This window comes from Genypterus blacodes, unplaced genomic scaffold (assembly GCF_046128005.1).
Source record: "Genypterus blacodes isolate CSIRO-AG114 ecotype Tasmania unplaced genomic scaffold, CSIRO-AGI_Gbla_v1 ptg000072l_1, whole genome shotgun sequence".
In the NCBI taxonomy this organism is placed as follows: domain Eukaryota; kingdom Metazoa; phylum Chordata; class Actinopteri; order Ophidiiformes; family Ophidiidae; genus Genypterus; species Genypterus blacodes.
This window is the reverse complement of record NW_027466882.1, coordinates 1128761-1146251: the sequence shown is the minus strand read 5'-3', so window position 1 is coordinate 1146251 and position 17491 is coordinate 1128761. Positions and strand designations below refer to the sequence as shown.

The window sequence follows — 17491 nt, the reverse complement described above, 5'->3', positions numbered from 1 at the left end:
ATAATGTCCTTACAGTATAGCTGTAATGTCTCCTGCACAGATTGAGTGAATAGTTGTTTGGGTTAAATAAGTGCCAAGGTCAGTAATCATTGTATGGATCATAAGAAGCTTTGTCTAAATCAAAATCCTGATCATTCTGTTGTGTTGTACATGTGATATAAGACACTGAGATAACCAGCCCACATGCCTGAGGAGCTCCATTTCTAAACCATTTTTATTTCCCAGGCAGACATCAGTCAAAGCAGACGCCCAAAAAAGTACCCTAACCCATTATCCCGTATCACCACTATCATCTTCCTCCTCAGACCGACCGGGCCTGAGCAGTGTGGAGCGGATCGAGCGCTGCCAAGAGGAATTCCTCCTGGCCTTTGAACATTACATCAACTACCGCAAACACAAGGTGGCACACTTCTGGCCCAAGCTGCTGATGAAGGTGACGGACCTGCGGATGATCGGCGCCTGCCACGCCAGCCGATTCCTCCACATGAAAGTGGAGTGTCCCACTGAGCTGTTCCCTCCTCTCTTCCTGGAGGTCTTCGAGGACTGACCAATGGATATTTGCGTCTATGAGCGTGTGTGCATGCTTGAGTGCGTGCGTGTGTATGTTTGTGCGTGCGTGCGTGCGTGGGTGTGTGTACATGTCAGCATCTGGGCACCCTGGTGGTCTCAGGGGTGGAACCAGCAGAAGGCCCGTCACTATGAACTTTCTATTAGCACTACAGAGTGTCACTTCATTCCATAGTTTAGGAGATGCTCTAGTTTTGGATGAAACCATTCCGTACTGTGCGGGTACATGTGAATAGCATTTTGTTCTTGTTTGTCATTGTTGTGGATATAACCTCTCACCTCGGATTTTACTCTAGTTTATTTTTTTTTGTGTTGATGATTGTACAGTTGGCGTAATAGTGGTTTTATCGACACGTACTCAGTCATTAGAAACCATGCAAATGTTGTTTCCTTCCCCTTTTTGTCGGAATTCAAAACGGCTGCTGATCTTGACAGTTACACGCAACACGTGACATGTAAGCGACCCATTCCCCCCCTCTCCTCCCCCGTGCAACTTTATTGAACCCACCAGTTGGGTAAACATAACTGTCATGTATTCAGTCAGAGCTGTTTAGTGGAGTACCTCACCGTCATACTGTGACCTGACCCGTTAAACATGAACAATCACTGAGACACACTCACATGCACACTCACTCTGGCAACAGACACGACCAACCGTTTTAGGACATCACAGGCTGCGTTCCACAGACCTCGACAAACATCTGGATTTCTTACCTGCAACTATGAAAAACACCACAGATACTCAGGACTTTTTAACATCAAGTGTTCTGAGATGTCATTTGATGTCATATCTTCACGGCAGAATGAGCTGCAAACCTCTAAACGCTGCACGACATAGGCATGTTTGTAATCTTAAAACATAGCGACATTCAAAATTCACTTCATGATTCTGTTCCAATCACAGGTTCAATGACTCAACGGGAAAATTCAGTAAAGAAAATAATGAATTACCGAATTATATTTATATTTATATGCATGTCAACACTTTGAGTCTAATTTCAAGTTTCTTTTCACCATAATTAAATTGAAAGTGTTGAAAGTTGATGTTGGTTTGTGTAGACCTACATTGTTTGCATGTAGATGCATGGAAACGCTGCGTCATCTTATAATCAGCTTCTAAGCATTCTGCATGCGCATCTCCTCACCGGGTGCACTTCCTGTTGTAAACTGCAGAGCGAGGAGTCGTGTATTTAATGTGGGTCTCTCCACATCTTTGCCTTAATCGCAGTACAGATAAACATCACGGTGACATCATGCAGGAGCAGCAGCAGGAACTTTCTGCCGTGGTCTTAATCCATCGTGGTCATCTTGACTGTTGTGGCTTCGTTTTCTATTCAAACTGGACTGTGACTCTCAAATATTGTAAATTCTTAACTACCTGAATATAATCCCAGACGTCATTGTGGAACGCAGCGGTGTCATCACGCCAGAGACTGATCAGGACAAACTAAAGCACACACACAACACTGATGTCAGGACAAGACAATCATTCAGTATCTCCTTTTCTCTGTAACGATGCCACATGCTGTGCCAAACCCAAGTACCAATGCCCTCCTTTTGATTTCTAGCTGAGCGTACATAGCGAAATGAAAACTTGACTGGTCATCCAGGTTAGCGCATGCTGCTCACACGGTTATGCTCTAATCATGACTGTGCTTTAATCACCATTAGCAGCTTCTGCTTAGAGCTTCTAACTTTTTCCCACATCTTCATGTATTATGACTCCCCGCACTGGGAGGCTGTTCTGACAGTGACATCATGGTGCTATGGTGGGTCGGGGAAATGGTTGACCTTTATTGCTCATTCAATGCAGAAATGAAGAAAATTCTGCATGCATAACTCCCCCACCACCCTCTGATGATGGCATACAATACATATACACTAACACACACACACGCACGCACCCACCCCCACAGTACATACACATACTACATAAGCATGTGCTTGGAGAACACGGGTCAGACGCCATCCCACTGTGACTTATCTGGTGGGATCCTGACTGACCCGATTATGATTCATCATCAGCACGGTACACTGAGAACGCTGGTGAGATTGTGAAAACGTAGCGCTCGTTCCTTTTTCGTGTTTTAGCCCCCCCCAGTTTTGACGTTGTCGTCGTCGTTCTGAGATCTTCTATACGGTGTTGTCGTTGAGGACATGGCAGACATTTGCTTTGTATATCTCGCTTTATCGAGCTTCACACTACTCCTCAAAGCAGCTTGTGTTTTTGTTTTTTTTCCCTTTTCTGTGAAGTGATGCCTTTTATCAAAGCAATAGACTTGCTGCAGTGTTTGAATGACCCGGAACCTCACACACACACCTCACAACCTGTACAGACTCAAAAAACTAAATGCACAGACAATCAGAGGGAGAGAGGTGGAGGAAGAGGAGGCGTCGGGCCTCAGATCAGCCCTGGTTTATTCAAAAAAAGGGACATTGGCTATGTTTACATGCACACCTATCATCTGCCGTCTGGTTGAGCGCTCATTCATGTTAAACTGTTTACATAAAACCTTTGATAGCCTCTGACTCAGCCTGTTGCCACGGATACACTAGTTCATAGAATAGAAGAAAAGGCTCCAAAGTCGTTCCCAGTAGTCATCTTACCTCTGTGCTATCTACACGGACACAAAATCACATGTGAGGGCGGTGATGAACCAACTGACATTTTTAGGATCACCCTGAATAAATTGGACTATGAGTGGGTACAGCAATTTAATACAATAATCAATCAAACTAACATAGATTTACGTGACACACCTGGTATGCCATGAAATGAAATGCAATGCAAACTGCACTAATCTAAGTCTTATGAGCATTTAAGCAGATTTAGAGAGACATGAACCTGGATCTGAGGCAAAACTAAAGGGCTCTATTTGGGCCTCTAGGAGCTCGAGCACCAAGGAACCATTGATCAGGTCAGGAGAGAAGAGCACAAGAGACAAATTACATATGTAAGGGCTGAAGTGGTCTGCAGAGGATGGAGACCCGGAATATTCTTTGTCCCTGAATGTGACTCGGATGAGATTTCGTTCTGATGATCAGTGTGAACAAACCAAATGAGATTTTATTTCTTTATATCAGATTTTGGCCACTTTGGTCATCATTCAGTGTCAGTCAGTGGAGTGATGAGGAGATTGGGACCTTAGATATACAGTACCTTATATGGAGACGCTTCCATCCAACCCAGCAGTGTGACCTGAGAAATGACTCAGCTGGGGTCCATCTTGTGTTTTTTTGTTGTTCATGACTACATGTTTTTTTTGTTTTTTTTTTATTGAATGTAGACATTGTTGTGTTCATATCCATGTACAACAGAGGTTTATTATAAACGATTGAGACGAAAAAAAGGGATCTGACTAGAGTTGACCATTACGGATCCGGAATGTGAACATTTAAAATTTTTTTGTCCTTGAAGGAGGTCCAATGAAAAGTCAGAGACAAAACAAAAGTAAAGCAAAGCCAGAAGCATTAACAAACAACATCAACGTCCATTGTTGTTGCGTGTTCTTCCCGACAACTTCCCGCATCCTTTTAGGTCTTGAAGTCAGCAGCTCAGCTCTGCTCTGGCAGCTCAAACACACGGAGTCCATCTCATCTTTCTGAGTTTATTCAAATATCGTGGCATTATTCTGTTATGAAACTCAAGCGAATCTAACTGAATCCCTCCTTCAGCAAAACCAACTAAAGGCTAAAGAGTGTGATAGATGTTGTTAGATATTGGTTAAATTGTGGATCACTACATCAATGCAAAGACATTCCTGTATCAACACAAATGTGTATCAAAGTTGTCTGGCAATGCGACACAGCGATTTTTATGTTCACCATTTTAATCATCATGTTTGATTGGCAGCTTTGTAATAAAGGCTGAGGTTAGTAACGTGCCTGCATCAGAGTATGGTGATTTATCGGCACAACATCTATTTAATACTCTACATACCGTGTGTGTGAAAACACTCAGGGTGTAACGCGTTTAATGCTTTGTACAGTTCGGTGCAACTTGAGTTTGTGCCAAGTAGAAGCAGCACAGAGTCGTTATCAGTCACACTTGGTGCCAAAAGTGAAACTGACTTGGTAGTATAATTCAGGGAGTGTTCCAGAAAGATCTTTGACGGGTTTAAACCAGTGCAACGCTTGCGAGATATAACTATCAGCGCTGTTTCCATGGTAACAATCACACCAAATTGATCCTTTCTGTTTGTATGTTACACCATATGTTCATACATTTTCTGCAGATTTAGGAGATGGACGTATGAGGGCTTCTGTTGGAAAAAATAAAAACAGGAAAGAGTTGAAATATTTGGAGGATTAAGTGATAATCTGAGAAACAATTTTAATCTTTCCAGAATAAAGTTGCAATGTACTGATAATTCAAGTCCCAGTTCTTTCTTCAGAATATACACAGATTCTTTCACAATGGTTTTAAAGTCCTAATACTGATGAGCATAGTAAGTATGTATGTCTATTTAAGAAGCTAACACTAAAGTCCAAATTCAACAGAGCGTTCATTTTGACGCACAGACCAACAGAGTGCTCAAAGATACACAATTCAAATATTATGACTGATTATTAATATTACTACTAAAATTGTTATTTTTTTCAACAGTGGCCCTCTGATTGTCTGGTCAACAGAATTCTATTTAGGTTATTTGGTTTATTTTCTGTTCTTTTTTTATTTCCTGTCTTTAAATCCATGCTCCATCCTCCTACGTGCTCAGTTCAGTGTTGTTCCTCAGACATCCAATCATGGTGTATTTGTTTTCTCTGGACTCAGACTCAATCACTTTGGCTGAACTTTGGAATGTGTTTTCATGTGGAAGGAGGATTGTAGATTTAGTCTGGGGCTCACGCTGGTTCATTAAAACTGCCTCCTTATGTAGTGCACATACAGTACATATGGGAACTGTGGACAAAATCATTACAGTGAATTGATTAGTTTGGTTTGTAGATGAGAGACGGAGAGATCAGTGCAGTCGACTACAGGAGCTGCTCTTCACTGCTCTGACGGATGAGATGCATGTCTCACTTTGACATTCTTGACTGATGGCACTAGAAATAGGCTGGTGGAACCCGTTTGACTGGTGCAGCTTGTTTGACACTGGAAAAAATACACTGATGCCATCTGCAGTACATGGAAACAATCAGTCAGGTCATTTCTATGAACTGATAGTGAATACTGGAGCTAGATTACACACTGCATTCTCTGTGATCTGCAATGACTCTGCATTAAAGTAAATGTGCAAACAGAAATCAAGGCAGTATACCATTACGACGTGTTAGCAGCTATTTTCTGTTTTTTTTAGTTTTTGACTTCATTCGGTTTTCTTTAAACCAAATAAGACGGCAGAAGTAAATAACTATATCCCTCATGATCAGAGTAGTCAAACTGTCGATGCCTTCTCTTGACTCTTTAATGCCACCGACTCCTGACTTCACTTGGACTTGGACTTTTGACTCAAGACTTGAAACCTTCCCAAATCCAGTGACTCTGTATGATGCAGATATCTTGTCAGACTTGTGACTCGAGTGCCAAGACTTGGTTCATGTTTCCACCTTTGGATGATCCATCTGTCTATTTTCTTAAATAACTAATGGATTCAAAATAACTTATTAACAGGTGAACGTGTTAGGATGAGGCAGGTCGATGTTTTCAGCACACATCATCACATTTTGATGCAAAGTGTAAATGAGGCCTGAGTCTCATTTTAACTGACAGAACCCATCTGCGTTTTATCATTTTTATAATCTAAATGAGCGCAAACAGGTTGTGTCAGTTTAGACTGGACCAGGTCGTCGTTTTTTAAAACTAAACAAACACAGAATTTAACATTTAATACAATTTACTGAATACTAAACAAAATCTGAAGAAAAATCTAATTTTGTACAATGTCTATGGAAATACAAAGCTGCAGTAATATTATAAATCAGATTGTCACTTTTTCAGGTCTATGATATGAACTTTTTGAGGAATTCTGAATGAATGGGAATTAAAGGCTATAAAGTATGTTGGCCATTAACAGGTGTTTGCATGTAAACAAAGCCAATGCTGACTGCTGGTTGAGAAATGTTTACTGTTCCTGACAAAGTGTCACGTCGTCTCTCCCCGGAGTTTGTTACTGTTAAGGTTACTCAGTTACAAACATTAACAAAAGTTGCACCATAGAAAAGCTATTTTACGGTATAAAGGAAAAAGGATGTATATTTTCAGACTGCAGATTTTTTTTTTTTTTACAAATGTTAGCAGAATAAAAACGTGATATTGTTGCAAAGCATTAAAATAATTGCAGTATCTTGCTGTCAGATACATTCACAAGTGTCCACAAAAGAAGTATGAGCAAGACATGAATCATAAACACTTAATTCAGTGCAGCATTAGTTCAGTGATAAACAAAATCAGTTATTAGCTTAGCAAGCTACACAGCTACACATGAAAACTAGGGCTGGCCCCCAAGAAGCAGGCAGTAGTAGCAAGTATAAATAGTATATAAATATTTGACCAGCAAAAGTGTTCATATAAAGACAATATGTCCAGCTAGTGGCAGCTTTACATCGCTAATGTTGTCCTACACCACTATGGCAAAAATGACCTACATATGTGATCATGTGCTTAGAAATTATTTCCAAACATTCCAAACATGTTTATTGTACAAACCAAGTAGTAAAATAAATACCAATAAACACTTGAAACCATTGAACAAAAAGGTTTTATGATACTTTCAGCAGTTGTGATGATAGGCACACCCTCAAATAAGAGTCGTCTCAAAAATACAAGTCACAGTGTGTCACACGATCATCCGTCTGTACAAAGTGCAGCCACACGGACAATGTGGATGTGTGGCAGTAACTTAGACAATATTTATGACTTCTGCATACTTATAGGCCCATTTTAAGTCAAGATACTTTGAACACCAGAAAAAAAAAGAATCTCCAAATGTTTTGTGCTCGAGTACCAACATAAGGAGTCTTAGGAACACTCACCCAGTAGGGGCCAGCCCTAATGAAAACATATTTAAGGATATCGTCCTTGTCAAAATAAACCTTTTGTCAGAGAAATCACCCACGTCAGCACAGATTTCTCTCCTTGTGTGTTCGTCTTCTTGTTCGTGTTCAGTACTGGAAAACCGAGACAAAGGCAGTGAGATGCAGTGTTAATATGTGGTAGAAAAAAAACAAACAAAAGAGAAAGTTTTGTTCCAAATATGTTGCTGTCTTGCACTCAGCATTGTTGCCAGAATGTTGCCTGGAATCCACTTTGGTAGTAAAGTGGTGTGAGCGTGGAGCCGGAGGAAAGTTGCACTTAAAAAGATAATTATTTTGATGATGGTGGATGTTTGCGAGCTAATGTGAATTGGCTTTTGAAAATAAAGATGGTTTTGAGAGAATATTGTTTTGTGCTTTCTTTTGTGGCATTTCAATTTTTCCGCCTTTCATTTTTGCATTTTAATTGTTTTTGACTGCACTGAATTGAGAATTTGTTAGATTTGTTCAGGTACAACATTTGTGTTTCCTCTGAACTTTGACTTTAATCTCAATTGCACCTTTTTGTCGAAAAAGCTTCATAGAAATGATATAAATAATCTACATGTAATAATAATACCAATATAAGAAAAAACGTCAAAACCACAACATCCACTTTTGTAGTAGATGACGCTGCTGTTACCATGGCTACCCAAGCCCTCTTATAGGGAGTGAGTCAACCGACACTGAACCACGTGAGGTAATTATAACACCATCATTATTGTCAAAGTCTACACAGCCTACACAGCCTGCTTCTGTCAGCCTATGGCTTCCTGCACAGTCTGAATAAATCATATTAAAACTCATATCTGATGTTTTGGACAATGTGTGGAAGATTCAGTGTTCAGTCAGTTTATCTGTGCTTTCAGCGTGGGTATAGATTACATGACCTTCAACCAATGGTCAATTTTCTTTTTCATTTGGTTTCAGTTACAAATGCGGAAGCACTGACAGCAGTGTAGGTGTGTGTGTGTGTGTGTGTGTGTGGTTGTCAGAGGAGGTAGAGGGCAAAGATACAATTACCTTCCTTGAGAAATGGTGAAACTGATGTCACCAGTATCACAGGAGATCAGAGCTGAACACAAACATGGACCTGCCCTCTCCTCAAAAGGACAGAATGTCCTCAAAACCACTGAGGAAAGCATGACGTCATATCCGAGTGAAGTCATCGTGTCAGATTGGACATTCTGAGCTTCACTCTGCTTGATTCAAAGAAGCACCGACAAGCAGACTGCATTCCAAAAATTAATTTTATTTATATATATTCATCTATACAGCTTCAGTATATATATATGTATATATGTATGTCCATATCCTTTCACAGAGGAGAACAGAACCACGTGTCAGCAATGTTACCAAATGACGAGCTCAGGTTATTCATATTAAAGGCAAAGACATTCTGAATCAAACTGACATGGAACAGATGAAACAAACGATGGCGTCATCAAACACCAGCAACTCAGCCGTCTTATTCTTCACAATACAGTCACTTGTGATATTACAATCATATGTTTGTAGACAGTCCTTTGCTTATTCACTCAACTCAACTCTTATTTCTGTACAGTTTGTAAAATAGATCAAAGTTTATTCAAGCAAGTAGGAGTCGCTAGTGACGACGAGACGACGCGCGGTCGTCGTCTCTGCAGCGTTCTCTGCCGTCCAGTGCCTGACAGCTAAATCAAGTGTGGAACAGGACAAAGTCAAGACATTTCATTGATGTTTTTCACCTTTTCCACAGATCCATGGGTAAAATTACATTTTTACCCGATTCATCAACAGCTAATGCAAGTAAGAGAGGGACAGCGACACACATCTGATTTGTTACAAATGCCCAAATAATGACCCGCAACTGACGCACACAACACAGCATAGCACGTACACCGCCGCACGACAAACAACAGATCGCCTCCGTCTACTTTCCAAGTTCACTCCTGATGTATCAGACCGTCGCGTGACTTCCATGGGGAAATCTCTTGTAACCAAAAAACACAAAAGAGAAAGTGTGGACTGGTAGCAGCTTTACGTCCACATTCCACTCATTGTCATCGCCGTGGTTTTGTTTTTAGAGAGGAGTAACTGTTTTCCCTCTTCAGTCATTCATCATCAGAGGTCTGTTTACAACAAACCCCTGCTCATGAGCACTGCAGCTATTCTAAATCAATGTGTCACCACAGCCTAAAACTACACACAAGTCTCTTCACTCCTCACAATACAGCTCAAATCAAAAGCAGTCACATATTGCACTATGAATGCAAATATTCCAGTCTACACTTTACAAAAAAGCTGCTTCTAATGTTTGTACAGTTGCAAACAGATGCTACACACAAACACGAGAAACGTACACATCTATGTGTGTGCCTGTATGTATGAGTTACCATCACAGAGGCAGTTCAGCCTTACAGTACAGAAACATGTCAGAAGTTCCCCCCCCCTCTTAATAACAGCCAGTTTGGGCGTGAGTTTGGCTTTGTGAGCGGCCAGAACCAAAGAAGCCCAGATGATGAGTGGCGTGGAAGGGCCGGTGTGAGTCAGTGGTTCAGGTTCACGCCCTAGTCCAGCTGCACTGGGGTGGGGGTAGGAGTCATGCTGGAAATTTTCAGGAATGGACCTTGAAGGCCAGTAGCTGCTCAGAGTGCATGTTGTTGAGGGAGCGCAGGTCGGGGAGCTTCAGCAGCAGCTTGGTGAAGACGGCCGACTCGTTGGGATGATTCTTGGTGATGAGGGTCCGCAGTGCACGGATCAGCGTCTCCTGCAGAGCCTCCACCGAGTTCACGTTCTCGAGTCCAGAGCGATCTGGAGAAGGACGGGCGACAGATATCCATAAGCCAACAGACGACAGGACCAGTGACATATGTGCTATTTTACCATTTTAATATTTCTTTTTTTAACCTTCTAAACGACAAAGTAACCAACCTGCAGAGACGAGGACCACCGCAGTGAAGAGGCTCATCTCTTCCTCGCTGAGGCCCAGGTTGATGAGCTTCTCGCTGAAGTCGAACATGGAGTTGAGGAGGTCTCCGGCCCCCATGGCCCTCAGGGTGTCCACGCCGTACTTCTTCCCGCCCAGAAAGGTCACAGTGCGATCCTTCATGTCAAACAGAGTGGCGAAGCGAACCACCAATACCTGCCAAACACAACCAGAGCTCAGTCAGTCTGGGCCACTCTGTAACACTGGCCATGATGCTGGACGGGAGTATAGGCTGAAGATGGAGAACGGGGGAAGTGTACACATCACAATCTAAACCTCAGACAGACATGTTTTTTGTCTACACTATGTTTGATCTGTTTTGTCTTGAACGACCTCACTACCTAATAATTAAACCAACTCAGTGAAGCATTGGTGGTGCAATATGAGGACGTCCCAACCCATTGACCCATAAAGCACCAGATCAAGAGTCATTTCTTATAAACCATTTCATTATTTACAAGTCAGGTTGATGGTGTGTGTGTGAGCCAAGTGGTTCTCTGAAGCTGCAGCCTGGTGTCACTCACCTCAAACGTGCCGGCCTTCAGCAGGCTGACCTGGTCGTGCTGGCTCAGGTCTCTGAAGCCCGGGATCTTCTTGGCAAACTCCACCACCTCCCTGACAGCAGGCGTGAAGCTGTGGGAGAACTCCTCCCACACCTCGTGACCCGACTTCTGCGGGTCCACGTAAGGAGACATGTTCATGGGACAAACCTGAGGGTGAGGAGAGAAGAACATAAAGGGTCTGTTTAGAGAGAGAAAGCTCATTTATTGACACATGGTTTTCCCGCTTACACAGAACTGTAGGTGAACTTGTGTTTAACCTTGAAATTGACAGTTTATCTGTTCAGGTCATTCAGCTCTGGCCTATCAGCACTCACCAGATGCATCCTGCTGCCTCTCCACATTGACCCACTGTGGGCTCCTTTGGTTAGAGCCTCAGTGGACTGAGCTTTGAGAGCAGAGTGTGCATAGGCTGGGCACTTGCTGCTGGCGGTGCTCTTCATCCCTCTGTAAGGACAGGTGTCCTGCTGAAACTGAGGTCCCAGGCTGGTGGGGGGGTCCTGGGCTGTCATGGAGACTAGGTTGTTGTGGTGATTCCAGACATCCTGCCTCTCTATGTTATGGTTATTGTTGGCAGAGCTGCTGTTCTGGAGACCTGAGGGGTGAGGGGCCTCTGCCATCAGGCCGCTCTGGTTCTGGATGAAGATGAAGGTCTCCTGACGAGCCCTAGTCACAGAGCCGTTCAGCTCCTCCTCCCCGCTGTCAGACGCACTGGTGGAGGCGGAGCTGGGGCTGGTATCCATGGCCACGGTGGCGTCAGAGCTGGAGTCTGATTGGCTGGAGCAGGTTGAGGAGGATGGAGAGCAGGAGGGGGCGGGGTCAAAGCTGCGCTCTGTGGAGGCGACCATCAGAGGCTTGACCCCAGGCAGCGGCTGGGTGCTGTGCAGCTGGCTGTGCAGTTGGCTGTTGGACATCATGTTGTTCATGGCGCTCTGCATCTCCTGCAGCATGCGCTGCTTCTCACGCTTGGGGATTCGGCCAAAGCGCACAGCTGAGGAGAGAAATGTTTAAGCAGGATTAACCTTTAACTTCTTACCAAAAGTGAATGCACGATAAGTGAGTGTAATAATAACCATTGTGATTAATGCCAATATATTTAGGGCTTTAAAGCTTCTCTGTTCATTAACATGTACAAGCCAGGCAAGCATGGGTTTATTCCAGCTTTGAGGAAGAGTAATTGAGAGGTGCATAATGAGTCTGCCTGTAAAGCTCATCACTGTGGTGTGTAGTAAGGTGCAGTGGACACTCACAGTCTCTGGACATGCCCACCAGCAGGCATTTCTTGAAGCGACACTGCTGGCACCTGTTCCTGTTGATCCTCATGATGGGGCAGCTCTCGTTCTTAAGGCACTTCTTGTACTGGATGTTCTGCTGGATGCTCCTCCGGAAGAAGCCCTGTGTATCGGAAAAAGCCCAAAATTAATTGGAATGAATGCAGAGCAGATTGAATACAAAACTAAACATGAGGAATGTGTAGAGAGTGAGAGAGAGAGAGACAGGTTGCGGTAGTGCGGCCTGTATGTCACTGCTCCCCACAGCTAACTAGGCCACACAGCAACATGACGTATAAGGGGCAGCTAATATAAATACAGGGAGGCTGAGCTAGTTTCATGGAGTTTGTAGTTGCAGCAGTGCAGATGGTTACAGCAGTGCTGACCCACTTTCCCAACATGCCGCTTGGTACTGCCTCGGAGCAAAGCTAACATGCAACCGTGTCCACAGCCGCATGGTTGGTCAGAGAGACACTCACCTTACAGCCCTCGCAGGCATGGACACCATAGTGGAAACCAGAGGCAACGTCCCCGCACACCTTACATAACAGCACCAGACCGTTGATCTCTGGGAGGAATTTGTTGAGGGCATTTGTTAATTCACTCAAATGGAGCATCTTCATCTTCAGGCCTATAGACCTTTCAAAGCTCATTCTCATTGCTGTTATTGGTTAAATTCAATAAGAAACAAGTCAAGCACTATTGACCAATGACAATCCATTGTTCAATTCATTGTAAATTGTTCACATTTTCTTTAAGTTCTAACCCATTACCATTTGTTTCACATCTTCTAGTCTATTAGTTTCTATAATTACTGGCCAATTAAATTTTTCTTTATAATAAGTAAAGCAAACCTTAGAACTACTATGACACTGCAAACTGAACATGTTATGTAACATGGTGAATCACACACTTGTAAGAACACGTGATATCCGGTGTGTTTAAATGTCATTATTAACGCTCTCTACTGTGCAGTTACACAATTACACTGCTGCAATGACCTTATCTGACCCAGTTGAGAATAAGGCATGAGCATACAACGGCCATCTTACTTGTTATGCCACATTTTGCAGAGGAGGAGCGTCCGGTTTTCTGCGGTCCGGACACACTCTGGCCCCCTGCGGAGAGTGTGGGGTTGGCCACCTGGACCGAGCGGCGGCGGCTGGATGACGAGCCGTGTGGCGGAGAGGACGACTGATAGCTGCCATTGGAGGAGTCGCTGTGGCAGGACTCCGGGCTGGAGGCAGAGCTGGATGAGCTTATGTAGGCTATTACGCCCCCTGGTGCACAATATCAGAGAGAGAGAAGGACAACGGGTCAGGACGGTTCATCAACATGCTTTGTGCTAAAGATCACTATTCTGGAAGTGCCAGAGAATACAAAACTATTCAAGCTTTGATTTACGACTCATATCAACAACTCAGAAGAAATAACCAACAATGAAGAATATTTAAAATATGAATGGCAAAGGGAAAAAGGTCATCACTCAAGTAAAAAGAACACATTACAATAATATTACATATTACAAGGTATTAAGTGCTGATGTGATGAATCATTTATTGTAGCTCTCCAAATGATAGATTGAATGATTCATTGGATGAACGATTGCCTTGTTGACTGTAATTGCGTCATATCAAATAAAAAAATGTCTCTATTTGTGTTCTTTGAAAAGTCACTTGTGTCTTGTCCCTGTTTATTCCTAACGGATAGCAGCTGGAAGTTAAAACACACCAGCTGTGTTATTCTACAGATGTGCTAATCACCAGCAGGTCCAGATTTGCAGTGGAACCAACAAACTCAGTGACATCATAAACGTGGTACATCAGGAGAAAAAAAAACGCCATCAGCCTCCTCAGCCAATAGAAGCCGGCTGCTGCCTAGTTGGGTTTTTCTTCCTCCTCACCATAGGCTGACCTCGTTTCTCCCCCAGCCATTCTACAGTGTTAGGTAACAGCCATTACATAACGGCAGCTTCAAAGGGTGTTTAGTAGGCAGACTGGCCCATCCCTGCAACTATTTACAACAATGGCTCTAGTCCCAAATCATATTCTGAAATAGGTCACAATTATGCATCTTCGTGTACAATGCAACAACCAATATATTTCGATTCAAACCAGTAGACACTGTATTTACTACATTGAAACAAAGCTGTATGGTAACATACACATTTTCGCAAATTATACACAATAGCACTGTAATTAACGTAATGTTGAATGTGAAGATTTATTCACACGCCTGTACCCCAAATTGTTCTACTTTAAAGCAACACTGACAGAATAATCAAAAACAAAACAAAAATCTTATCTTATCCAGACGAGCTGTTGCATTCATGTTGCCCGGGAAATGTACAATTTACGTTGAATTCACCAGTATGGCAGATCCTATTAGTTGTATCGAACTACAAGTCATGACATAGCATTTCAAAAGACGGCAAATGTAAAGACAGCTTTATATATGATTAACTACAGTAGAAAAAGCAGAATCATTTTCCACAAGACAATATATTATATATAAATATATAAAATGTAATTATTTTCCCAATGAATTCACATCGAGTATCTTTCAGTGAAAATCATTTCACACTCGTTTACATAAGACGAACGGTCTAGTTGCCAAAGGTTGCAGTAGTTATGAAATATACCACACGCCCTGAACGCATCACCATAATTCTGTTTTTTTTCAACACGCCCCCACGTGGAGTAAAAGCATGTTCTTTCCCGGCAAACTGGGTCACCGCGAACTACTGCGAGACGCCTCACGTGTATCCGCGGCGAGACCCCACACGCCATTGCTGGAAGAAATTATGCAATGCTTACGTCACACTGCCTCTCGGCCAATCAGCGGCGACGCAAGAGCAGCGTAAACACAGGCGCACATGGCTAAGCTGACCGGTCCATGTGAGGAGACGCGACTGCAGCACTGACGGAGCCAATTAGTTTGGTAATAACAACCCGTCTGACTCTCCTAACCCAGTTAAAAAGCAATATACCACTACAATAATTATTCTTTAGTATATTTAAGCGCTGCATCTAGTTTGAATAATAAATACAATATATACCAACCTGTCCTCAACAATAGCTAGAACGCACCAGTACATAATTGAACTGAGCACCGGCTGCAGCACGCCATTCATATTGTAAACCCATTTTAAAGCACTCTTACCGGCTTTGGTCGGCTTCATGTCCTGGTGACTGTAAGGGCTTTCCTCCCCCTCTGCTACCTCAGTGAATCCGTGTTTCTGTTGTCGTGTTCAGCAACTGAAAAGTCGCTGATTGCCCCTGGTTGGGAAAGGATTCAGCGCTAAAACATTAACGTTGAAGCTCCGCGCTTGAGATAAATGTAAGCGAGTCAGGTGTAATTTCTGACAGACGCGGAAAAAAAGACGGGCTTTCTTTCTTTTAGCGGAAAACACACTATCTAAGTTTCTGACACGAGTCGGAGCCTCGACAGCGCCAGGCGGGTAGTTTGTTCTCGAATGTGTTGAATTCGAAGTCTGCCGAAGAGTGAAAATGGTGCTGAAGTTAATCTGAACCGTACTCCGTTGAGAGGAGGGATGCGGAAGACTCGCTCGTTCGTGCACTGACTGTTCGCCCGGCTGCCTGCTGCTGCTGCTGCCTTGTGTGCGACCATGTGACCCACTTCATCGGCTCCTCCTCCTGCAGTCCGCATTGGTGTCAATGTAACCCACTGACATACTTTCACTAGTGACAATGAACAAAGACAACTGGCAACAAGTCCGAGCCCCGGTCAACTAACTAAAGAATGCGGCGATCACAGTGTAACTAGAGCGTTTACTCGCCTCTCAATGGAAATGCGATTTCATTTGCTGTAAAGGAAGGTGCAGGCCAAGGCACATCAGGCCATAAACTACTGTGCAGACACACCTAAACATCTAATCTAATCAAATCAAATTTATTTCTATAGTCCAATATCACATGCAATATAAACAATGGCTCAAATGACTGTACAGGCCCATAACTACAGACGGTTCCTGACCCTGCCTAGAGCTGTCGAGGGAAACAAGGAAAAACTCCCCTAATACCTTGATAAATAAGGAAAACTGCAGGTTGGAAAAATACCATAATAACAGCAGAAGAGGAATAATTTGAGTCCTGAGAGAGAGAAAGAGAAGAAAACTTTATGTATATAGCACATGTCATACAACAGGGAGACTCAATGTGTTCAATGTTCAGACAAAAGAATGCAGAAACGTCATAAATTTTCACTTCGAAAACTCCTGACATAGTTTTGTATGGAGAATGCGGGCATCGATCCCGCTACCTCTCACATGCAAAGCAAGCGCTCTACCATATGAGCTAATTCCCCATGTATGAGTCAAATTGGACACCGTTTTGAGTAAATCTCTTTTCAGCACATTTTTAGTTATAAAAAAGTTCCCTTGGATAGCGCCTGATAAACTATGGTAAATGGAGAATGCGGGCATTGACCCTGCTACCTCTCGCATGCAAAGCAACCGCTCTACCATTTGAGCTAATTCTGCTTGTATAGCTTCGAAGTGGACATCCTTCCTAGTAAATCACCTATAAACAAACTTTACGTCGTAAAATTTCACTTGAAAAATTCCTGAAATAGAGTTTTGTATGGAGAATGCAGGCATCGATCCCTCTACCTCTCACATGCAAAACGAGCGCTCTACCATATGAGCTTATTCCCCATGTATGAGTCGAGGTGGACATCGTTTTGAGTAAATCTCATTTCAACACATTTTTGGTTATAAAAAAGTTCCCTTGGATAGCTCCTAATAAACTATGGTAAATGGAGAATGCGGCCATCGATCCCGCTACCTCTGGCATGCTAAGCAAGCGCTCAACCATTTCAGCTAATTCCCCTTATGAAGCTTCAAAGTGGACATCCTTCCTAGTATATCACCTATAAACAAACTTTACATCATAAAATTTCACTTGGAAAACTCCTGACATAGTTTTGTATGGAAAATGCGGGCATTGATCACGTTACCTCTCACATGCAAAGCGAGCGCTCTACCATATGAGCTAATTCCCCATGTATGAGTCAAGGGGGACATCGTTTTGAGTAAATCTCATTTCAGCACATTTTTAGTTATAAAAAAGTTCCCTTGGATAGCGCCT

At 42.9% G+C, this 17491-nt stretch overlaps 2 protein-coding genes across 5 annotated transcripts in view; one reads left to right on the top strand and one right to left on the bottom strand.

The window, feature by feature from the left end:
- The window catches only part of thrb (thyroid hormone receptor beta), an 83808-nt gene extending 76681 nt beyond the window's left edge, over window positions 1-7127 (top strand). For all 4 annotated transcript variants that reach the window (XM_076157226.1, XM_076157227.1, XM_076157228.1 and 1 more), the window contains one exon: window positions 306-7127. In XM_076157226.1, coding sequence (XP_076013341.1) covers window positions 306-547 — 242 coding nt within the window. In that variant the 3' untranslated portion in view covers window positions 548-7127. The remainder of the gene's footprint in view (window positions 1-305) is intronic.
- A 1689-nt stretch (window positions 7128-8816) lies between these two features.
- nr1d2b (nuclear receptor subfamily 1, group D, member 2b) lies at window positions 8817-15989 on the bottom strand. Its single transcript, XM_076157222.1, has 8 exons — window positions 15546-15989; window positions 13436-13663; window positions 12863-12951; window positions 12363-12507; window positions 11430-12103; window positions 11077-11262; window positions 10498-10708; window positions 8817-10377 (listed from the first exon to the last, which is right to left on the bottom strand). The coding sequence occupies exons 1-8, from the start codon at window positions 15562-15564 to the stop codon at window positions 10181-10183; spliced, it is 1749 nt and encodes a 582-aa protein (XP_076013337.1). The 5' UTR covers window positions 15565-15989; the 3' UTR covers window positions 8817-10180.
- Window positions 15990-17491: the final 1502 nt, after the last annotated feature.